General features: G+C 40.6%; 1 protein-coding gene across 2 annotated transcripts in view; it reads left to right on the top strand.

Moving 5' to 3' along the window:
- Positions 1-24,993, top strand: part of ALS2 (alsin Rho guanine nucleotide exchange factor ALS2) — a 1,284,778-nt gene that overhangs the window by 903,151 nt on the left and 356,634 nt on the right. For both annotated transcript variants that reach the window (XM_078680222.1, XM_078680224.1), the window contains 2 exons: positions 18,760-18,837; positions 19,702-19,835. In XM_078680222.1, coding sequence (XP_078536348.1) covers positions 18,760-18,837; positions 19,702-19,835 — 212 coding nt within the window. The remainder of the gene's footprint in view (positions 1-18,759; positions 18,838-19,701; positions 19,836-24,993) is intronic.

The following is a 24,993-nucleotide window of genomic DNA, read 5'->3' as shown; positions in this document are numbered from 1 at the left end:
GAGGCACAATAGCAGTCGTGCGCCACGGCTCTTGGGACAGGCACCAGCAGCATTCAGTGGTGCACATGTAGGAGTGAGAAGCGATGTAAAGCTTAATTGCAGGGGTTATTCGTAGCCAGGTGGAAAGAGGAATTCTAACTGGAGGAGCATTGCAGGCATATTTAATTTTTGTGCTTCCGTGGGGACAAAAAGAGTACGTCTATGAGTCCAGCCAAGAGTTAATGCAAAATGGAAGGGAAAACAAACAGTGCTGTAAACTGTGCGAGTCTTAAGCAGCTGCAGGCAGGACAGCTACGACGGCATAGTATCTAGTATGTAGAATTAAGTCGTTTTAGGACACATGCATGTTCTCTAGCAAAGCAGCAGACACAACTGCAAGTTTGGGCATAGGAGCTCCCTAGGAGTGCTCTAGTTATGCCTTTGTGCCTGATAACGTGGGTAACTGGACCTAGACAGTGGCAGTTTCACTTGTTTATGCTAAATAGCTGGAATATCTTTAAATAAACTATTTCGTGTTGTAAATCTTTTTTAGACTAGTCTTACAGCCTGTTGCATGAAACACATTACAATTACTTGTAAATAAAACAAAGGGCAACTTACTAGACCCTGGACAAGGTGGTCAGATGCTAAGCTTTGGAGTTGTGACTGTTAGTCTGTGTCTACTCAAAAATGTCTTTTTTAAATAATACAGCCTACATAAGTAAGCTATGTGTACTTCAGTAAGCCTCTTATCTTGACGCTTCTCCTAACTCTTCCTAATCATGCCTAATTGTAATGTAATGTGTTCAGAATAGCTATGCAACGTACTCTTTTAGCCACAGGTTAATGATAGCTTGTTGCGCCACCCTGTAATTAGCAAATTGTTTTTTATGAAAGTGCTCAATCTTAAAAAATTTTTACACTTTGCGATTGTATGTGACCCCTACGTATGTGTGTAGGCTTCAATTTCTGGTGCTTTCGGACAATTTTGACATCTTTTTAGAGTTTATTGTTTTTCTAATAGGTGTAATTTCCTAATATTTATATGTTTTCATTGTTTCTATTGCTCAATTTTGTTCTAGATAAAGTGTTACACATTGTTGTTTGAATGTCACTTATAATTAAACTGACATTATAAAAATGTTACTTATAGCAATCTGAAACTTTAACAGTTATGCGTGTACCGTTTTAATGAGATAGTATGATTTACGGCAATATGAACATACACCGTAAATAAAAATATTCAAGTATCACGTGGGAGAAGTCTGCATGCATATATCCTGTTTTTTTTTTTTTTTTTTATAAAGCAATAGTGAAGTTGAGACTTTTTTTTTGTAACCAAAATTGTATTCAATTTTCTATTTCCAAATACATTAGCCATCACTTTTTCCAACACATATCGCACTTATATATACATTGTTGTACATATTGAAGAAAAAGTATGCCATGTTCGCCATCCTGTCATCTCTGTCTGATTCTTCTTCACTGCTTTCTTTATTAGAGTTATCCTCCCAGTGCGTTTGTCTAGGCTGTTACACCCTGTAATTCTATCACGGACAGCAAGCCCACATTGCTCTAGGCTCGTTCATATTCTAACTCCTCCCCACACCTAATAGAGCAACTAGCAACTAAAAAAAACAACTCCATCCCCATCCCTCTACCCCCCCCACCGGCCACTTCCCCTCCCGTCAGACATGTCGCTCCCCCCGTACCTCCCATGTTGCACAGCATGCATTCCTGCCATCCTATTGTAATCATTGTGTCAGTAATCAGGGTTCCAGCTAGGGGGATGCTCTCATAACAATTGCCTCACCCATCGTCGGTCCCACCCACTCAATAAAGGTAATGTTCCAGGTCGGGATGATGAGTCCCCCCCCCCTTCAGAAGGTCAGTCGTCCCCATCAGTCGGACTCTTGAGCAGGTTCACCATAGCTACCCAGGCCCTAGCCGTATCTAGCAATTTGTCATTATTGGTTCTCCGGGCCATTTGTAGTCGAAAGATCCCCTCACATTCCTCCCACTTTATAAATTCCCGCAGCCATCGCACTGCATTAGGTAGTGTGGGGAGACGCGTGTAGCAGACAAACACCCGGAGTCAGCTGTAGGTCCCTATCGGTCACCTCCTTTAGCCTGGTCATGACCTCCCCCCCAAAACCCGTGTAACCGTGGACATTCCCAGGGCATGTGTATAAATGCGGCCTTTTCTAGTTTGCACTGCGGACAAGCTGTGTGGGATCCAAAAAACTCATTAATTTTGAGAGGAGTTAGGTACGCTCGGTGGAACACATAAAATTGTATTAGTTGAAACCTTGCATTCCGGGAGCATTTTCACGCCCGTTCCATTAACATCTCCCACGGCTTTTCCTCTATAGGTGTCCCCAGATCCGCCTCCCAATTAATACCCAGCCCCTCCAAAGGGGTTCTGGACCCCAGTGTGATCCTCCTATACAGACAGGTAACCACCTTGACCCTCCCCGTTGACGTGACCACATACCGACAGTGGAGGAAGGTATGTGGCTCCTCCAGTCCTTTCTTCCAGTTTTTATGAATGGCTGCCATCAATGCCGCATGCAAGAGAAAGTCTTGTCTGGGCACTTCATATCCTGCACGCATATTTCCTGTTGCGGAAATGGCAACTACGTTGTACGTGTGCCGATGGCGCATTACTGTGTGTCAAATATTTGGTGCGTGGTAGATGCATGCAGCAGTTTTAAACAAGATGCGTACGAAGAAAACTGCTCTTGTCGAAAAGAGATGCGGCGGCTACAGAGTGATTTAAGAACACCAGGAAGACGTGTATTGAAGTACGATTAGTAAAGGAATAGGAAGTAGTGCAAGATGCAGGGCGGTTATTTAATATGTATTAGCATAAATAAAATATTGGCATGGTGTACAGGTAGCATAATACTTGTACGCAAGCTATTAGTAAAAGCACAGCAATTGCGCAATACAAAAAAGATGGGGTAGTTACAGAGTGAGGCGAGGTGAGCATGAAGAAGTGGCAAAAGTGCATTTCACCGAACACAAATATTAGAAGAAAGAAGAAGTAGGTAATGGTTATGCGTTAATATAAATATAAATATTTAGGTATTAAGTGGGATGTTTGCGCGTATATTTCCTGTTGCGGAACAGGCAACGACATTGTACGTGTGCTGATGGCGCGTTACTGCGTGTCAGATATTTGGTGCGTAGTAGATTCATGCAGCAGTTTTAAACAAGATGCGTACGAAGTAAACTGCTCTTGCCGAAGGAGATGCAGCGGCTACCGAGTGAGGTAAAAACACCATGAAGACGTGTATTGAAGTACGATTAGTAAAGGAATAGGAAGTAGTGCAAGATGTAGGGCGGTTATGTAATATGCCTTAGCATAAATAAAATATTGGCACGGTGTACAGGTAGTATAGTAGTTGTACGCAAGCTATTTGTAAAAGCACAGCAATTGCGCAATGCAAAAAAGATGGGGTAGTTACAGAGTGAGGCGAGGTGAGCATGAAGAAGTGGCGTAAGTGCCTTTCACCGAACACAAATATTAAAAGAAAGAAGAAGTAGGTAATGGTTATCCGTTAATATATAATATATTTGTGTGCATGGTGCATATAGTTATGGAGTTTTAAGCAAGATGTTTTAAAAAGCAGAACATTTTATTAGTGATAAGGGTGCAATGGCTATATAGTGAAATGAAAAATAGATGAGTATGTGAACTGTAATGCGGCAAAAAAGAGAGAGTAAATGTCAGTAAAAGGTGAGTAGCAGCTGACGAGTTATGTGTGAGTTCATATTAGGCATTTAGTGCACAGTGAATATTGTGTAGCAGTCGAGCAGTTTTAAACGAGTTGTGTATTAAGCAAGGAACTTTGTTTAGAATAGAAACGCGGCGCAAGTGACGGATATAAACATAGCGCGTAGAAGTAGATTAAATAGTGATTAGTAAACGAATAGCAGGTTGAGTAAAGTACAAGGTAGCTGGCGGGGGCATGTGTATATTTATATGTTTATGCTGCACTACTAGTAGCAAAAACTATATCCGTCAGATGCCACAAATATGCATGTGGAAGCAAGAGACGATATGCATTGAAAGTTATACAGTGTTTTATTGTCTATTACTATATGTAAGCATGATACAAAAGCTTTGTAAAATAAGAAGGAGCACAGGTATATTTTAATATTTTATGCCGCACTGGTATATGTCAGCATATATAAGATATTTGGCGTGCAGTATGTGCTAAGAAGGTATACCGCAACAGAGCGGTACTTTAAAAAAATATATTAAATGTAGTTTGACATTTAACATAGCATGTATATAATAACAGCATAACAAAAGAAAAGTAGTATTACAACAGAAAAAGCGGCAAATAGAGCATGTAACATAGTTGTGTACTTACAGTTGTTTTAAACAAAGTATACGAGGCACTGTAAGCACTTCTGATTCGTTCTGCCAATTTGTTAGGGCAAATTGTTTCCAATGAAATTATTGCACGTATTTGTAGGCTGCGCACATAGGAAGTAAAAAACAGCGTTAGTATTTTCAAAACAACTTCTAATATAAGCAGTAGCAGCATTAATATTTTCAAAATAACTTATAATATAAGTAGTAGCAGAGTGAGCAGAGTGAGCATATTGCGCGTACTAACTAGAGAATACTATAATATTGTTAAGCAACACAAGTGTATATAAATCGAAAATGTTAATAAAGAGAGAATAGTAGCTGGCAAGTGATGTGTTAATGCATTTTAAGTATTTAGTGCGCAGTACACCTTGTGTAGCAGTGACACTAGTAAGCAGCGTTAGTTGAGATGTCTGCATAAGCAACTTTGTTGAAAAAAGAAATGCGGTGCAAAAGAGCAAAATAAAGAAGATATAAACAGGTGGACCAAACTGTAAACGAAGTGCAAAGCAGCTGTTGTGATGTTTGCTAGTGTAGCACACATATTTTTATGCACCGTAGAATAGCAGTTTTTGTTAGGATGTGCGTTACAGGGGCATAATTGTGTGACAAAAGAAAGTATAGTGGCTAGACAATGAAGTAAGGAGACTACGAGGAAGTGTAATAGAGTGCAGTACGTAAAGAAGAAAAAAATGGCGAGAAACATGAGCGGTAGTTTGTACCTTAACTAGTAATGTAGATGACATGTTTTGTACTGGCGCATGCAGGTCAAAAGTTTTAGGCAACACGTTTTTAAAGGTATGAGAAGTTTGTTACGTAAGACGAACAGCAGCGACACAATACATGACTAAGTAAGTAAGTAAACTTTATTGTATTGGGTTAATTAAAACCATTACAAAAATTTATTGGAAGCACATATCCACAGGTAAAAGTTTTAAGAAATGTTTTTTTTTTTTTTAAACAGGAGACTTATTATAAAAGTAGTTGTGCTAAAAACAGTGTTATATGGGAGGTGAGCGTTGTTCATTGCATCAAGTCTTGGCCATAGATACAATACATGACAATGGTATGAGTAGGTGTACTAAAGTGTTGTAAGAAAAGAAGAGAACAAGTTAAAAAAGCGCTCAGTTATATATAAATGCAAATTAGGCATTTAATGCACAATAACTAGAAAATGAATTTTTTGGGCGAGAGGTTTTTGAAAGCAAAGAAAAATTGTAATGAGAAAAGGTGCGGCAGCGACAGAAAAACCTAAGAAAAGCGACTGAAGTGAACAGGTAACATATAACTTGTTTTGTAGAAAGAAAGCATTTATATAAAAAGGCAACGTATGTAACATAAGGTAGATAACACTGTAGAAAAGCATACGAAATACGTTAAACAAGCTTTACATAAAAAACTAACATTGGCAATATATATTATATGAATAATAATGCAAAGTAGATTAAGCATAGGAAAAATCCCATTTACTAAAACTTACTTGTTTAAAAGAACTTGTAGAGACGGAGATGTAAGGCTCCAATGATGTATTGGACAGTGTCGCTGTAAAGGTTTGTGAATGTTAACGGCATTGCTGTTAAATAGAAGTCTAAGAGCAAAGATAGCGAGATTTAGGAGTAATAAAATAATAAAACACATGTGGCACAGGAAATGTATGACAGTACTGTGAAAATAGCTGAGGGTCAATACCGTGAGAAACTCAAATGTAGAGGATGCTACTTAAACCGGCTAATTAGGATACATGCATTGGTAAAAAGCACAAATAGACAAATTTTGTTAAGCTAATATTTAAAGCGTAACGAAAATAAATGATTTTAAAACTGTATTTGTTTTTATTGCACGCAATGCAACAAAAATATGAGTTGGAGTAGAAATACACAAAAAGTGTAAATTGTTTGTGCTTGTATTGTCAGTTGTACGCGCCTACATTCTTTTTCTTAGTTTGTGTACAGTTTCATTAAACTAGCAACCAATTTTATGAGCCTATGTCAAAAGTAAAGTTGCGTTTTAATGCACGCTTTACAAAGATGCTACTAATACGTGCGTATATAAATATATTGTTTTTGCCTGTGTTTAAAATGCGCGCAAAAGCCATATCAAATAAAGAAGAAAAACGTGTATATTTTACTGTTGTATGCCGTATTAACCCCTTCACCGCGGGGCTAATTCCCCGGCGGCGCTGGGGGGAGGTGGGGCACGCGCAGCACCACGGTGCTTGTGACGAGCTCGGCTCGTCACGCTGCACGGTGGCACTGTGCTCATGACGAGCTGAGCTCGTCATGACCACGCCCGTTTTTCAGAATGCTCAGCACAGCGGGGGAATTAGCCCCGCGTGTGAGCACCGCGCGTGTCATGACGAGCTCAGCTCGTCATGAGCATGGAAGGTGTTAAGCAACGAACTTAAGGCATATTTAAAAGGCAACAGAAGATTGCACTAATAAATGTGTTGCAGTGAGTATGATCGCAAAAACTTAATTGACAAGATGCCACTAATTGCGTGTAAAAAATCAGACAATACGCATTAGAATTTATACATGCCTACATTGTCTACCACCATATGTAAGCATAACGCAAAGGGCAAGTTAAATATAAAAGGAGCACGCGTGTATTTTAATGTTTTATGGCGTGCTGGTGTTAGCAAAAAAAATATTTACATGATATTAACAAAATGCCACTAATAACGTGTTAAGCAGAAGGCTTGGCAAGGTAGCTTTATATGCAAACTGTTAATAATACTGTGTAAACCACAAGGCCTAATAGAGAAACTTTATTTACAAGCTGACACATATGAAGTGATAAGCAGAAGGCCTAGTAGAAAGAACTTTATTTACAGCTGGCACTATCAAGTGTGTGGAAGCAAGGAACAATATGCATATACGTGCCTACATTTGACAGTCACGTCAACAGTCAAAGAAGCCTTTGCAGATATACCTTAGGACTCCATGCAGAGTTAATACAAAGCCAAGGCGTTTTCTTTTTTGCTGTTTTATGTGTTGCTTATACTCATATATTTTTTAATGAAGAGGTGGTACATTAAGGAATGCGTTTGAAGTACGTGGTGTGAGTTAAATGAAGTTTAGGAAAATAAGAGCAGTTGAGCATAGAAACACGTCAACATTTGCCAAGTAAAAGACATTAGCATGTTATGCTGCATTGCAAGGTTAGCTGTGTGTGTGTGTGTGTGCATGTTTGTATGTGTGTGTGAATATGTATGTAGCTTTGTGTGTGTATACGACATTGTGTGCCAGTGTGGCTGTGTGTGTGTCTGGCACTATGCGTGCAGAGCGTTAAGGGTAAGATGGTACCAAAAGCGCTCTCTTGCTGTGTTGCAATTTGTATTATTTGTTGTTAAATGTAGACATTTTGGAAGGGACTGCGTAATATTTCGTACACTGCTTAATAACACGTTATGTTAACATAGTTTGTCATCCTTTCTTTTGTAGTTAAATATATGCAGCACTTGAAATCGCTGTTTCCTCTTCTCAAGTGCTTAATATAGGAATTGCATATTTATATGCAGACCTCCAGTATTGAAAGTATAAATAAGCATAACTTCTAAATGCTGATGGGGGTGCACAATTCCAAACAAAGTCCAGAGAGGGAGAAATATAAGAAAATAACTCTTCTTTATTCTTTAAAGTTATTTCAGATAGGAAAAAATCACTTTTGTCAAACAGATCAGCCAACACGTTTCTCTCCCTCACTGGGAGCTTCCTCGGGGCTGAAAACCAAAAATATATAAAAATACATGAATATTACATTTAAAAGGAACAACATATACATTATATAGAAATCAAATACACAAGCACAAAAAACATTACTACACTGGAAAGAACACAAAACAAACATCACATTCAAATATACTTCATTTAAAAAGGAAGGAATGGTGATTCTTATCAAAACAAGCTGCCATTTATAAGGCTACTATTTACAATCAAGTGCCACATTAATCCACTGGCTCAGCGGACCCTGCACATCTCCCCAGACTGCAAAGATAAAAGGGGAAAGAAAAGAAGGTTTGAAGTCCTAAGAGGATAAGCAGGTCCAGAGGAGTAGATGGAAGGCCAGAGGTGGCACTCAAGATAATAACTGTCCCTAGAGTACACATCGCAGGACCCAACAGGTGACCGACAGGATATAAACTGCCATAGACAGTAGAACGGTATCCGGGTCCGTCATGGAAAAATTAAACGTTCTAGTTTATTGTCCCATATGGTAATCCATTATATCAATTTGCCCTCAGTTCTTGGATGCAATATTAAAAGGCTTACCAACATCAGAGTAAAAGTTCTGATAAATAAGCATAACGCCTTAGTATCTAGCAGTACAAAAGGCGCGTGCGCTTCTTGATGGTAACGCCCTGTAGAGTGATGCTCTTGCGTAAAAAGCCTCAGGCCCTTTAAACTGTAGTGTACTTGTCTGTATTTGTTATTGGGGCGCATCCACACTTGTTGGTAGGTTTATATATTATTTGTAGTTTTTACAAAAACAGGTTTGTTTTTTCAGCATGTGATTGGTAAATTGTACACTGACTATTTGATAGGCTACTTTAGTAAGTTAGACAAGCTTTTGCAAATATGCTTCAGGTCTCCGCCCAGCCGTGGTACAAACCAAAGCAATTTCTTTTCTATTGTTTTATTTGTTGCTCTTAGTCATATATTTGAAAATTAAGTTTTACATCAGAAAGTGCATTTAAGTGCATAGTGTGAGTTTGATGAAGTTTAGGAAAATAAGCAGGTGAACATAGAAACACGTTAACATATGCCAAGTAAAGGAGATTAGCCGGTTAGGCTGCACAGTAAGATTAGCTGTGTGTGTCTGCATGTGTGTATCTGTGTGTGTGTGTGTGTGTGTGTGTGTGTGTGTATGTTAGTGTCAGAATGAGAGACAGCATTGTATATAGGAACGACAGCAGAGTGTGAGAAACAGCAGTGTGTGTGAAAAAGAGCAGTGTGCGTGAGGGAGACAGCAGTGTAAGAGACAACAATGTGTGTGTTCTAGATAGAGCATAGTTGTAAAAGAGACAGCAGTGCGATAGCATTTACATAACACACCTAAATACATGCACATTGCATCACGTGCATTGTTTTGCATGCACGCACAGGTGGTATTATTTACAGTGCAATCCTGCGCTGGACAACTAACTTTTTTCGAATGGATACCGTAAGCTAACTTTTTTTAATGGAAAGCATATAAAGTAAGCCATGTAAAAATAGGGAGCCACTTTTAAGCTTACTTAACTTGTAACCTAAATTACTAAACAAAGAAGAAGAAGTGTTATAAATGGCGTCAGCAACAGAATACTTCTTTTTGCAGCTTGCAAATGTTAAGCAATGAAGCATGAGCAAGAAAAAAAAGTGCGATGATGGGCGCTAGGCTAACTTAATTGCTGTTTCTGAGGTGCTAACAGGAAGGGCACAAATTAATAATGTGGCACCAGTTGTACGCCCACACATTGTCTTCCTCTAGTTTGTCTGCATCTCAATTAAGGCAGCAACAAATTCTCGAAAGCGCACACTGAGAAGAAAATCAGCCTTTGTATGCATCTGAAAGCGCATACTAAAAAGTAAGGCAGCGTTTTATTACATGTCCACATCTAATAGGCATTACTAAGTATTATTGCAAAAGTCCTGAAAAAGTAAATATGTACGTACTTTTTGAAAACAAAAGCACTATTTTTATGCAAACGCTACAAATAAGACGCATAAAAATGTAATTATTGCAAAAACCCATCTGACTGTTGTTAGTACACCGAGCAAAGTAGCAAAAACAATATCTAAAAGATGCAGTAATACGCACATATATATTTATTTATTTGCGGGTTTGTATCGCGCTAGATTCGACTCCCGGAGGAGTATCTCTGCGCCTTGGCACCCACAACAACAAAGGGGGAGGAAAACCAGGTAGAATGTATACTAAAATTGGAGCAAAAAAGTTTTAAGTTGTTTCCTAAATGATAAATGTTCTGAGCATTGTCTGAGAGCTCTGGGGAGACTGTTCCATAGAGAGGGCCCAGCCACAGACAAAGCACTGCCACTGTGTCTGACCTTCTTTGCCCGGGGAACACATAGTAGGCCTTGGTCACTGGACCTGAGGGAGCGTGTGGGAATATAGGGAGTGAATTTATTTACTAGATATGTAGGGCCGAATCCATTAAGGCTTTTATGAATTATGCAGCATACTTTGAATTTGGTTCTCTGTTTAACAGGCAGCCAATGAAGTTTCGCCAGCAGTGGTTTGGAAGGAGTTCGGGGAGGGGCGTTTAGGACCAACCGAGCTGCAGTGTTCTGAACCACTTGGAGTTTTGCCAGAACTCCTTCGTTAGCAGACAGAAACAGGCCATTGCAATAATCTATACGGCTTAAGACAAGAGCCTGCACCAATGTTTTTCTGACTGAGTCAGGGAGTAGTGGGAACACTTTTCGTAGAAGGCCAATTACGTGGAAGCATGAACCCACAACGTAATTGCTATGATGTTTCAGTGAGAGCTCCTGATCCAATCAGACTCCTAGGTTTTTTACGACCTGTTTAGGTTCTGGAACTGGTCCAAGGTCTTGTGGCCACCAGTCCGGGGTCCACAGGAGTTTAGCCTCTCCGAACCGCATAACTTCGGTCTTCCCGACATTGCATTGAAGGCAATTGGATGACATCCAATGTGCCACAGCCTTCATACCCTGGGAAAAAGAGTTCTTAATCTCGGTGGTAAGGGATTTGAAAGGGAAGAGGAGCTGAGTGTCGTCGGTGTAAGACAACGGAATGAAGCCATATGTTTGCATGATATTGGCAAGGGGTGCCACATAGATGTTGAAAAGGGTGGGGCTCAAACAAGAGCCCTGTGGCACCCCTTTTGAGATCTCAACCTCCTCTGAGCGATAGGCACCCATGGTCACACGTTGGGTGCGGTTGGATAAGAAACTCTTTAGCCAGGCGAGTGCCTTATGTTTCAAGCCAATGTTGGCCAGCCGAGTTGTCAAGATGTTATGTGACACCGTGTCAAACGCCGCAGACAGGTCCAATAGTACCAGGATCACGGAAAAACCCTTGTCCTGATACATATGTAGGTCGTCTGCGACTGACATCAGGGTGGTCTCGATACTGTGCTTTGGCCTAAACCCCGATTGCGAATAGTCCAGCCCTCCTGCTAGTTCAATATAGTTGGACAGATGACGATTGACATGCTTCTCAATGAGCTTGCCTAAGAAAGGGATATTGGCCTTAGATTGGCTAGTTCTGTCCAGGGGATTGCGGGGTTTTTCCCGATTGGTCTAATCAAAGCTTTTTTTCCACTCATTGGGGACTTCCCCTGTGTTTAAGGAGAGGTTAACGAGTTTTTGAATCCCCGGACCTAGATCATTGGCAAGCATGGGCATTAATCTTGCCGGAATGATGTCAGTTGGGCATCCACTCTTAATCTGAGAGGTTAACGATATTACCTCTTCGAAGGAGATAGGGGGAAACAGGTCCAAGGGAATGGGTGGAAGAAGGGGGTTCTACAGCTGTCAGAGGTGGCGACTTTCCTCCACTAAAAGACTGAATTGAGCTAATGATTTTATCATATATCCCATCTATTTTTTTGGTAAAAAATAGCGAGATCTCGTCGCAAAGTTGCTGTGACGCCAGCTCAGAACTCTCACAAGCCATGGGTTTCACGAAAGATTGCAAGATTTGATATAGTACTCTTGGAGTGTTTCCCACAGCCATGAGCTGGGATGCAATGTGATTTTTCCGTGCAGCACGGATGGCTTTGTGATATGTGGTGAGGGAGTTCCAATAAAAAATTTTGTCCTCGGCCAAATGGGATGCTCTCCATTTCTTTTCCAGTTGTCTAGCTGCTTGTTTTAGCGATCTTAGATGCTCTGAGAACCAGACTTCTTGTTTATGTGCTGGGCGAGACTTAAATTGTTTTAGCGGTGCGATGTCATTTACTGCTGCAGCAATCGCCCCTTCAAATTTAACTAGAGCAGTCTCAATGTTCTCAGTAGGGATCAGGGTGGATTCTACATATCTGTCTTTAAAAGACTCCTGAGTCATGTTGTGCCATTGTCTCCTTTTACTAGCTAAGGTAATCCGACAGGTTGAAGGGGGGTTCACAATAATAGTATAAAATTCAATAATGAAATGATCAGTCCACTCTACTTGAGATGGAGGCAAGCATTTATTCAGAGGGAAGTTAGACAGGACCAAATCCAGGGTGTGTCCTGCCTGATGTGTAGGGCCACTATTGGCTTGTTTCAGTCCCAGTAGGGACAGATCCGTTAATAGGGATTGTGCCTCATTGCATTCTGCTTGTTCACTATGGACATTGAAGTCACCTAGAAGCAGAAAGTCACTATTTTCATGTACATGAGGAGCTAATGCTTCTACAACTGAAATGGAGAAATTGGTACATGGACCAGGAGGGTGATATACCAGAGCTCCTTTCCTGCTCCCTTTGGGCATAGTTTTTTTAAAAATCAGAAGTTCTAGCTCGGGGGTACATAGTCCTTCAATCACAGAGATGTCTATTTCCTGCTTATGAACAATTGCTATTCCCCCTCCTGTCTTAATAGGCCGGTCTAGCCTAACTATTTTATACCCAGCTGGGATTCCCAAGGTTATAGCAGGGCCCGACTGGGGCTTTAGCCATGTTTCTGTCAGGAAGCATATATCGGGTTCATAATAATGTATATATAATGTTCTGGCAAAGTTGTAAACACTTGCAGAAATCACAATAGTTAAAGTTGTACGGGGCCACATTGTTAACGACCATATTTAAGCTGTACAAAATAAAAAAGGACAACCTGTATATTATAATATTTAATACTGCACAAACTAGCAAAAACAATAAACTGCTAATAACATGCGTATAAAACCTGGAAGCATGTCAAACTTGCATTACTGATTTGCGATCACAGCTTATCTTTTTAAAAGCACATGAGAGGAGTGTTGACGACAAAGACAACGCGTTTTAATGCGGCATGCCAAAGAGAAGGAGTGTTAAGGCGGCATTAAAGGCGTGCACATGGCTTGTACTGCAACCTTAGCTAATGCAACCGTACACATTCACGGCGCATGCCTTAAAAAGCGTGCGTTCACGGGTCATGTCTTAAATGTCTTCAAAAGCGGCATTAAAGGTGTGCACATGGCCTGTATTGCAACCTCAGGAGCTATGCGTTGATATGCATATTAACATTTGTTCGACTGTTAGCAACAACTCCAAAGAAGCAAAAGGCTTGTGCAAATGCCTATAGCTTGTCTTGCAACATTACAAAACACTGGCAGACGAGTGCATAGTTCATGTTTTAAAGTTGTACGCACCCACATTGTCTACCATCATATTTAAGCATTACGCAAAAGCTGTATAAAATAAAGAAGGAAAACTCGTATATTTTAATGTTTTATGCCGCATTAAGCACGAATGCAAAGCCATATTTAAAAGGCAACAGAAGATTGCACTAATAAACTTTAATGTTCTACTGCACTGAGAAAGGTAGCAAAAACTTTATTGACAAGATGCCACTAATATGCGTATAGAGAATAAAACAGTACGCATATGAAGTTATACGTGCCCACATTGTGTACTACCATATGTAAGCATCACGCGAAAGACAAGTAAAATAAAAAAAGGAGCACACATGTGTTTTAATGTTTTATGGCATGCTAGTGTTAGCAAAAACAATCTTACAATAAATTTACAAAATGCCACTAATAACGTGCAAAGCAGAAGGCTTATCAAGGCAACTTTATTTACAAGATACCATTAATGACGTGCAAAACACAAGGCCTACTACAAAAAACTTTATTGACGAAAAGCCATATATAACGTGCTAAGCAGAAGGCCTAATAAAGAAAACTTTATTTACAAAATGGTACTATAGCGCGGGGACACGCCGGTGTGCGTAACCAGGCGCTTTATAAACTTTCCTATTATTATTATTATTACTAACAAGTGTGTGGAAGCAAGAAACAATATGCATTCGAAGTCATACGTGTCTACATTTAAAAGGCACTTCACTAAGTTAAGCATACTTTTGCAAATATGCGTAATGCCTCTATCTAGCCTATTTACACTGCAATCGTGTGCTGTACAATTAACTTTTTTTAATGGATAGCGTACAAAGTAAGCAATGCAAAAACATGGCGCCACTTTTAATCGTACTTATTTTAAACCCGCGACCTAAAGTGCTAAACAAAGAAGAAGTGTTATAAGATGGCACCAGCAACAGAAACACTTCTTTTGTAGCTTTCAAATGCTAAGCAAATAAGCATGAGCACAGAAGAAAAACTACGATAACATGGCGCTAGGCTAACTCATTTGCTGTTTATGAGGTGCTAACTGGAAGGAACAAATTGGAAATACGGCGCCAGTTATATGCGCATACATTGTCTGCCTCTAGTTTGTCTGCATGTTAATTAAAGCAGCAACAAATCCCCAAAAGCGAATACTGAAAATAAAAGCATCGCTATTATGCATCTGAAAGCGCATACTAAAAAGTAAAGCAGCGTTTTAATGCATTCGCCACAACTAAAACGCACTGATAAGTATTATTGCAAAAGCACACAAAAACTTAATATGGACACAAAAAAAAACACAGACTGTGCGCATATTGTTATGTTTTTATACCGCACCAGTAGTAGTACAAAAATATTAGCTGCCACTATCAGGCATATAGAAGAAGGAGCTATGTTAACTGTGCATTACTAATGCGCCTGCACATAGCTTTTCCTGCAACCTATGCCGCCGTACCTAATTGTAAGCGCCTACATTGTCTGCTCGTAGGTTGTTTGTTTGCTCTTTAACTTTCAGTCATATAAAATAAAAAAAGACTATGCGTACATTTTAATGTTTTCTACCGCACTAGTAATAGCAAAAAAAGCTATAGACTGCTAATTACGCATATACAAGCAATAAGGGTGTTAACACTGCAGTACTAATTTGCGTGCACATTAGGCGTTCCTAGCTTATGTTGGGTGACAGAAGTGTTTACGACAAACAGAACACACGTAGAATATTAATGCGCCATCAAAGGCGTGCAGATAAGCAGTACGGCAAATTGACAGAGACCACTCGTATATTGTAATGTTTTATACTGCACTAGTAATAGCAAACAAACTGCGTGCACATTAAGCGCTCCCAGAAGATGTTTTTATTAAAAGTGCATGAGAAAAGTACAAGTTCACGGCATGTTAACGCGGCACGCCAAAGTAGAAGAGTGTTAACGCGGCCGTACACGTTCACGGTTGGACACGTTCATAGCTCATGTCTCCAAAAGCCCGCATTCACAGCTCATGTCTCCACTGTCTTTACAAGCTTGTGCACCTCTCCAGTCCCGCATCGCTAATCAAGTCGGCAACAATAGATCTCGCTAACGCGGCAGCGCATGGCCGTGCATCGCTAGGGGAGACCTAAAAAGACACATTTTATTGACCACCGTCATCCCCTGCAATCATGTTTATAGTATTTCACACCTCAGCAACTATTTCATCAAACTTACATAATGGGAGGAGACTAGAACTCCGTTATGGACTCCTAACGGATACTCAGGGCCACATCTCATAGGGCAACATTGCTTTCTAAATGGGTGCTGCAAAATGATTATAGGCAATGTATGCTATATAAATCACTTGGGAGTGAGGGAATATACTTATTGCTCTAGCACCCACCATTTTAATTTCAGAACAGACTATTGCTTCAACCCAGTGATGGAGCTGCAGGAGTTCTGAATTCAGGCATGCTCGCCAGATGTCTCAGATAATTTGGGGATAGCCGTAACCCTCACCCAACATAAACAAGGGTTTTTGGCATCTTAACGTCTGGTGGCTGTTGGACAAAACTTTGGGGAGTTCCTCAGAAAATGAGTAAAGGCCTATTTTGCATTAAATCAGCGTTCCGTATCCGGCACAGACATATAGTATGGGGAGTATGTAAAGCTGTTATCTGGGGGATACGGCAATCTCCTTTTTTACTGGAAAAACAGCAGAACTCAAATAAGGGTCTCTTCTTTGGAACACATTATCTCTACATTAGAGAAAAAATGTACAATGACTCATATTGAGGATATCTTCTTCCAACTGTAAAAAGCCAGATTATACCTATAGCAACAACCAAACCTGCTTGGGTGGTATCCCAACACAGTTTACAAGGCAGGCAATAAAGACGGCCAATACCTATACAAATCGTAAAATTGAGACACTTCTCCCTATTGGAAGAAAGAGGTGTGGTCATGTGTCACAACAAGAAAGGCAGCAGGTTCCACTGCTCTCATCGACGGATATGGTGATTCTTGTGGGAGAAACTGCAGAGATTCTATGTTGACCTCAATAGGGATAAGAGGCAGTCTTAATTATGGTAATAAATGGAAATCTTAGTGGGTTTATCCAGAATATAAGCTCCATTGCAGAAGTATGGCCATGGTATTTTGATAGTTTGTTATAGCTGAGATTTACAGGTCTTAAACTAAGTATGGGCTTCATATGGAACATCTCTCTTTGGCTTCTAAAGTGATGATGAACTGCATAGTAGGAAGGTATTTGATGATACTCTTTAAGCCCTAGACCTGGAGAAGAAAGAAAAATACATGCAGTTCCATGACAAGACCGTGTAAATTAGTGCCACCAGTGGCACGTTCTTTAGCCCTTCTGACAACAGTCATAACATGAAACATCAAGGAACTCTGTATTATTACTGAAGACCATCAAAAGGCGGAAGCCTGCAATATTAAACTTCTATAGGGAAAACCTCTGTGACAAAACAGTAACTAACCTACTCTGCTCTGAAATCGTGAATGGACAAGCTTTGCCAAGGTCCGGAGGAAAAAATTTCACAAACTACTGAGGGCGGCTATGCTTTGAGGTTCAGTAATCAAAGTAGGCCCATTTTGAGCTAACTATAGCAAGAAAGTGGGTGAAAAAAGAAACATTAAGAATGCTAGCACCTCACCAGATAAGCCCTCAACTCCAACAAGGCTATTACGTGTGTCATAGATCTACAAGATCTGTGTTTCTACATGTCAGATGTCTAGAAACAGCAAGAATAACTGAAATTATTGGTGAACAAGCAACTAATAGCCAAGTTTGGGTCTACACAGGAATTTCAAGACAAGGCCTTCTCGAGTACAGAAAATTGATTATTTTGTAGTAGTCATAGACACAAATATAATGTCCTTTAGGCTCTTGTTTGTTTTCACTCCTTATGTTATTACGTTTTGATCCCTAGAGTAGAGTCGTCTCCTCAGGACAGCTGTTGGTATGGTGAATTTTGAGTTCTAGATGCATTCGTTTGAATATAAATCTTCAGATGTTGGGGGAAAACTTCAGGTAATATAGAGGCATTGTGTTCAGACTAAATATGGTAGCTGTTGGCAGTCGTAAGGTTCTAATGGGACCACATGTTCCACACTAAACATACATGCAAAGTTACCACCCTGTTCCCCCAGCTTCACAGAGGCTTTTTTAAGGAATACATTCTGGGATACCTTTAACCCGAAGCACTAGAGTGCCCTACCATGTGGTCCATTTATGAAGGAATATGTGAAGCCTTGCGATCTGATGGAGACATCTAGCCGCAGATTCCTTAACTTGTGAATTCTCCTCAGGCGTCAGACTAGGAATCTGCGGCTAGACTATGTCTCTACCAGATACATTGTTACAGAAGGTAAGTAACTTTTTCTTTAAGCATTCCTTTTATTCACTCATATCACTTGCACTGGTAAGGAACAAATTTTCCTTTCACCGTCAAATGTTTGTATTATTAGCAATTCGTGGAACCAAGAATTGCGTGCAATGAACTTGAGCAAATATATCTACTTTGTGTCAGTTGTGCAGAAAAAAACACCATGCTTCCAAATGTTTATATTTTGAAAATACAATTTCATAAATCCAGTAATGAATTCTTGTGATTGTACCTCAGTTCTTTCAAACTGTAACACAGGAGGCATGTTAATTTTCTATTTGATATTCCCGCGGTCTGGTCTCCTCCACTTTATAAGGATCTAACCCCATTTTCTATACGCACAAAGTTTGGAATGTCAGTCTGAGTGACTTAAAAAGTGTGGTATAGTTTTGTTTCTCTAAAAAACGGTCATATGTCATCCTGTCCTTATCATATTTTTGATAAAATTTAAAAAAAGAAACATAAGAGACTGCTGTCTTTAGAGTGACAAATAAAAGGTTTAATTTGTGAGTAATGTGCCATTAAATACACAACATTACAACAAAAGGGAGGGGGCGAGAGAGAGAGAGATAGTATGAGAGGTGGGTGTTCACTGTTAATGAATTCACTGAAGAATTACACGATGGAGAACTCGGATTACAATTATGTCTTTTACCTTTTCTTTGAAATTGCATTTCATAAATGATTATTGACTTCATCAATGAATTGTCATTGTTTGTTCATCCTTATTTGCTTCCTTACATAGGGGACAGGAGTTTTGCTCTCCGAAGATGATACAGTTTACGAAGGGGAGTTTTCAGATGACTGGACGCTCAATGGAAAGGTTGGACTTTATAATCCTGTCAATCATATTTTCTCTGCCTTACAAATGTTCAGTTCGTTAAAGTAAACGCTGTAACCTTGTTTGTATGAATGTGAGCAGCCATTGTTTCGCTTTGTTAACACCACCAAAGAAGCACACATATATAGATACCCTGAGTAATTTAAGCACATTCATAGTTCATTGGAACTGGTGGTTTAAGGTCGGAAAAAGCTTTCCTTCTGTATTATGGGAACTGCTGAACCATTTATTAAAACTTGTCTCAAAATAGTTTTTCCTTTAGTACACTGTCCAAGTCCCAAATATTTGTGTTTTGATGACATCTATTTTGCCCTCTATGTTAACCAACAAAAGGATGTGATTTTCTCTCTGAGCAGAATCAGTTCACTCCCTCTCAGACCTCATTTAAGAGAAGGGAACACATTCTTTTTTTTAGAACCTAATGTATATGCTGATGTACTGGGTCTGGAATCTCTCACTTGCTAGAGCGTAGAAGTGATTTTTCTTAATTGTTTTACAGAAATAAATTCTCTGATCTTTCACCATGGATAGATATTGTTACATATTGGAAACTAGAAAAGTAATTAAGTGCTTTGAATAAAGCTTCTTAAGCACTGGAAATAGAATATCTTGCAGCATTGCTATAAATTCTTAGGATACGTATATTTTTGCTCCAGTTTATATTAAACATTTAGGGTGTTTTATTAAACATTATGTGGACCCACATCTAAGAGAAAAATAAATTCTACTATAATTTGTCTTGTGTGCAGAGGGTCTCAGTTTTTGTTTTTAAAGTTACTATATATTTGTAAGTCCTTTGCTTTATAAATACTCTGTGTTTCTTCTGTGCTTGTTTTTCATTCTCAGGGAATGTTGACCATGCCAAATGGTGACTACATTGATGGTCTCTTCAATGGAGAATGGGGATCTGGAATCAAGGTTGCGGCCACCTACTGTAAACCCAGTTTATATGACAGTGAGAATGAGAAACCTGGACCTATGTAAGTGGCCAGAGAAGGGCTCCGATGTGTATATTTATTATGCCTTGTTTAGAACCAGTTGAGCATTTTTCCCTTCTATTTCAAAGCTTTTCATAAATCGTCACACTCTAACACAAGAATGAGCAGACTGTGTTGTTAACAAAGTTTGCTATAGTAACTTGGAAGTTAGGCAGCCACAGATTTTTTTTTATTGCAAATATGGCCTAGTACTGAAATACAAAGGATAGAAGCAAAGTAAATGACAAATTAGTATAACACCTGCCATTAGTGGACAAACGCAAGAAAGTGAAGAAGAGGGATCAAAATATTAGAAGTAAGAAAAAAGAATAGAAGAAACAGAAACCATGATACATTTACCCTACATGTTTGACCCATTGGTATGTATTTTTAATGTCTTTAGCTTTTATCCATTAAATCTCTTTTAGCCCTCGAGGAACATTGAGCATTCTTTAAGCCTTTGTTTTTTTCCCAGGTTTCTGATTAAAAAATGTAGTAGTTATTGAAACCTTTGCAGTCTCTTGTTGTATTTCTATGCCAATGCTAGAATGAGTTTAGCAACCTTGACACCATTAAAAAAGATCTTTTAGTGGCGGGCACAATAGATAAACCGAAGCGAGAGAAAATTCTGTTTAGAGATACCCCAATATGTACATTAGCAATTTCGCCCAATTTTATTAAAAATAAATCTCTTTCTATGGCTAAAACAGTTGGTGAGCATTTGTAGGAAATCTACCCTTCCAATGAGATCACCATGATTATCTAGAATTGTATTATTATGCCTTTCCTTGTAGTTAGTCTGAGAGCCTATGTACTGAAAATAAAAAAAAATCTGATTTCCGTCAGATCCCCATGAGACCCTCAAGGTTATCTGAGGTATTGTTTTGAACGTGTGATAATCATTCCCCAATAGAACTGACCAAGGAAAACACTACACGGGGTACCTGTAAATGAGGTATGGACATATAGAATCATGATTATTACACATTGCCCAAGTTGAAAATGTTTAAAGGGCATTGTTTCGCGAGCTGAAAATTCAGTGTTGTAGCTAGACCTTTTGCCGCCCGTGTCGGCCCCTGCGTTTGCCAGATTCCTGCATTTTGCCACCCTGCGATAGCTCTTGGTAAGAGCGGTGACAGTCGCAGCCCCAAAAACTTGGGACGCTCCCCCTTGCTACGCCACTGTAAAAAGTCATCCTGCATGCTTTGGAAATTGGAAAAATATTTAAAGTGTGGAGTTGAGAAATAAATAAACTCATGTAGGTCATGAACACCATCCACTCCGGCTCCCCCACCGACCCATGCCCTCATCACATTCCCTCATCACATCTTCAACAAAGCCGACACCATCAGTGCACCCCACCTCCGGAACGTCGTTAACAGCTCCTTCACGTCAGCCACCTTCCCTGGAAGCTGGAAACACGCAGAAATCAACGCTCTTCTGAAGAAACCAACAGGGGACCCCAAAGACCTCAAGAAATTCCACCCCATCTCTCTGCTCCCCTTCCTGGCCAAAGTCATCGAGAAGACCGTCAACAAACAGCTGACTGCATTCCTCAAAGAAAACAGCTCGCTCGACCCATCCCAGTCCCGATTTCGATCCAACCACAGCACCGAGACCGCCCTCATCGCAGCCACCGATGACATCAGGACCCTGATGGACAACGGAGAGACAGCCGCTCTCATCCTCCTGGACCTCTCGGCAGCCTTCGACACCGTCTGCCACCGCACCCTAATAACTCGCCTCTACAACACTGGGATCTAAGGAAAGGCCCTGGACTGGATCACATCGTTCCTCTCCGACAGAACCCAGAGAGTCCGCCTCCCTCCCTTCTGCTCCGAGGACACCAAGATCATCTGCGGCGTACCCCAGGGCTCCTCACTCAGTCCAACTCTCTTCAATATCTACATGAGCCCCCTCGCCACCATCGCCCGCAAACACAACATCAACATCATCTCCTATGCCGACGACACCCAACTTATACTCTCTCTCACCAAAGACCCTCCCACCGCCAAAGCCAACTTCCAGGAAGGAATGAAAGAGGTTGCAGAATGGATGAGGCACAGCCGTCTGAAGCTCAACTCGGACAAGATGAAGGTCCTCATCCTCGGACAATCCCCTTCCGCCTGGGACGACTCCTGGTGGCCCACGTCGCTCGGCACCGCACCGACACCCACTGACCATGCACGCAACCTGGGATTCATCCTTGACTCCTCTCTCACGATGACCAAGCAAGTCAACGCAGTCTCGTCCTCGTGCTTCAACACCCTGCGCATGCTCCGAAAGATCTTCCGGTGGATCCCCACCGAAACCAGAAAGACGGTCACCCAGGCCCTCGTCACCAGCCGGCTGGACTACGGGAACTCCCTATATGCAGGAACCATAGTCAAACTTCAGAAACGCCTTCAGCGCATACAGAACGCCTCCGCACGACTCATCCTCGACATCCGCCGCCACAGCCACATATCCGCCCATCTGAGAAACCTGCACTGGCTCCCCGTCAGCAAGAGGATCACGTTCAGGCTCACGCACACAAAGCGCTCCACAACATGGGCCCCGAATACCTCAACAACCGCATCTAGTTCCACACCCCCACCCGCCAGCTCTGCTCCTCCAGTCTCGCCCTCGCCACCGTCCCACAGATTCGGAGAACCACCACCGGAGGAAGATCGTTCTCCTACCTGGCAGCGAAGACATGGAACTCCCTCCCCGCACACCTACGACTGACCCAGGACCATCTCACCTTCAGGAAACACCTCAAGACCTGGTTATTCAAGCAGTAGCGGCACAACCCCCCACCCCCCCACCCCCCGCTTTCCTCAGCGCCTTGAGACCCTCACGGGTGCTGACTGATTGATTGATTAGGTCCAATAATTTAGTGGTGAGCATCCAGCGTCTCTGAGACCACTAAATTGCCACATATTGGCTTATGGCCGTTGAGTTCATCATCCATGTTACCCATTGACAGTCTGCAACTCAGAGATACCAGTAAGAGTCAGTGAGATCCAAGCCGCTTGAACCTCTGCCACTTATGTTCTTTGTTGGGCTGTTTTTTCTATCAATGTATCCAGTAATAGTGGACTGTAACCTGTTGTTGACTTATGAAGAAGCCTTGCGCACTGTGAGTTTGCTGCTTACCATTCAGGAGGCCATAACAGTCACTATATTAAAGCCTGATAAACCCCTTGAAAGGTCCAACTCCTGCAGGCCTATTTCAATCAAAAATGTTGGTAACAAGATCCTATCAAAATCGATTGCAAATAGTATAGCTCTGTTATTACCTTAGATAGTGAGACCTGATCAGTTAGGGTTTATACCAGGAATCTCCAGTGCCCCCAACCTGTGCACAGTGTTTGGGCTTCTGTAATCCCTAGACCCTCAGTAGGAAGCAGTCGCCATTTTTCTAGACGCTATGAAAGCGTTTGACTCTCTTGAATGGAAATATCTTTTCTTGGTATTAGAAGGATGGGGGTTAGCGGGCAGTTCATGAAATGGATTACGCTGTTATTTGAGCAGCCAACCTCTATGCCAATGGGACAATGGCCCCTCTGCTTACTATTGGCATGGGTACTAGACAGAGCTGTACTCTATCTCCTATATTATTTGTGATACCTAGGGAAACCCCTGGCAACCAAATTGCGACATCACCAGTCAAACAGGGGCCTAGATTACACTACTTGGAAACTGATATCAATGTACACGGATGACATCGCCCTGTACTTCAAAGACCTTGCAATCAATATCCCATACTAAGGGAATTTATTAAATTCAACTGCCTCATGGAGATAATTATACAACTGGGACAAGTTTGTCATGTTCGCCCTTGCCCAAGCTACGAGTAAATTCACTCCTAAATTACAATCGGTATGGGCCGATATAATTATCAGGTAGTTGAGCATATGGATTAGCAAAAACATGGAAAATATATGGCGTGAAAAATATGGGGAAACACTTGCGTGGCTAGAAGAGTGAGTGGTCTAGATTGCCATTGTGAATGCGTGGTAGAATCGCAATTGTCAAGATGGTGGTTCTCCCCAAGTTCAATATTCCTGTTACACTCCGTAGGCACTTCCTCAGTCACACTCATTCAAACCTCATTTGTTTAATATGGGCAGATAACCAACCCAGAGTTGTGTGGGAAGTGCTCTCACTGCAATTTGAGATAGGCGGGTACTGAGCACCAAAATTTAAATTGTACTAATACTATGCTCAGGCCCAATTTGCTCACTTCTGGCATTACTCTACACTAGTGGTTCTTAACCTTTTGGCTTCCATGGACCCACACTTCCATCATTACTCTGACCCAGGTACCTCCACTGAATCATTATTGGAATTTAGGGACCTCGACCAAGTCATTATTGGAAGTGATCTTAGCTAAGCGTTTTTGATTATTTCAATTGCAAAACAATACAGAAACAAGCATTCATCAAAAAGAATAACAAATTATGAAATAGTTTATTTAATTCCAAAACAATTGAACCAAAATCTAAATTTTTATTTCATATGAAGGTTGGGGCTTTTCTAAATTCAATTGACATCACTCATCATCCATACTATATTCAGTTTGATGCATTTGCAATGCTCCCACAAATCAAATTGAGGATACTAACTTAAATTTTAACCTCCAATTTCAATTTTTTTCACATATCCAGAACTTTTTTGATGTTTTAATTTTACTCCTTTATTTATATACACTTTATTAGTCTGTTAATATTTAATTTTCTAAACTGTCACGAACTCCTGAGAAGGCTTTGCGCACCCTCATGGGTTCCTGGACTGCAGGTTAAGAACCACTTCTCTACACCTTTCCAACCATACACAGTCTGGTCTAGTCTAGTCCCCAAGATTTATAAAGCACATGTCTGCCCAACAGGGCTTCCCGGTGCTAAGCAGACACCAAGAGAAAAGATTTTACATTTTGCAATATTCTGAAAGAAAGATCGGATTCTGAATTCCTAATCTGTAAAGGAAGGCCATTCCACAGGTTAGGAACAATGAGGACAAAGGAGCGGCCGCCAGCTCTTGCTTTTTTTTAATTAATTTTTTTATTGTCATTAAGTAACACACAGGCAATATTGACAGTAATCAGGTCGTCGTATAGCATGTTCAGATTACACAGTCTCAATAATAATATCCTTACAATTTCAATAGTACATTGTAT

The sequence above is a fragment of the Lissotriton helveticus genome, chromosome 3_1 (genome assembly GCF_964261635.1).
Source record: "Lissotriton helveticus chromosome 3_1, aLisHel1.1, whole genome shotgun sequence".
Lineage (NCBI taxonomy): Eukaryota > Metazoa > Chordata > Amphibia > Caudata > Salamandridae > Lissotriton > Lissotriton helveticus.
Note: the sequence above shows the minus strand (reverse complement) of the source record. Positions and strands in the feature narration are given on the sequence as shown.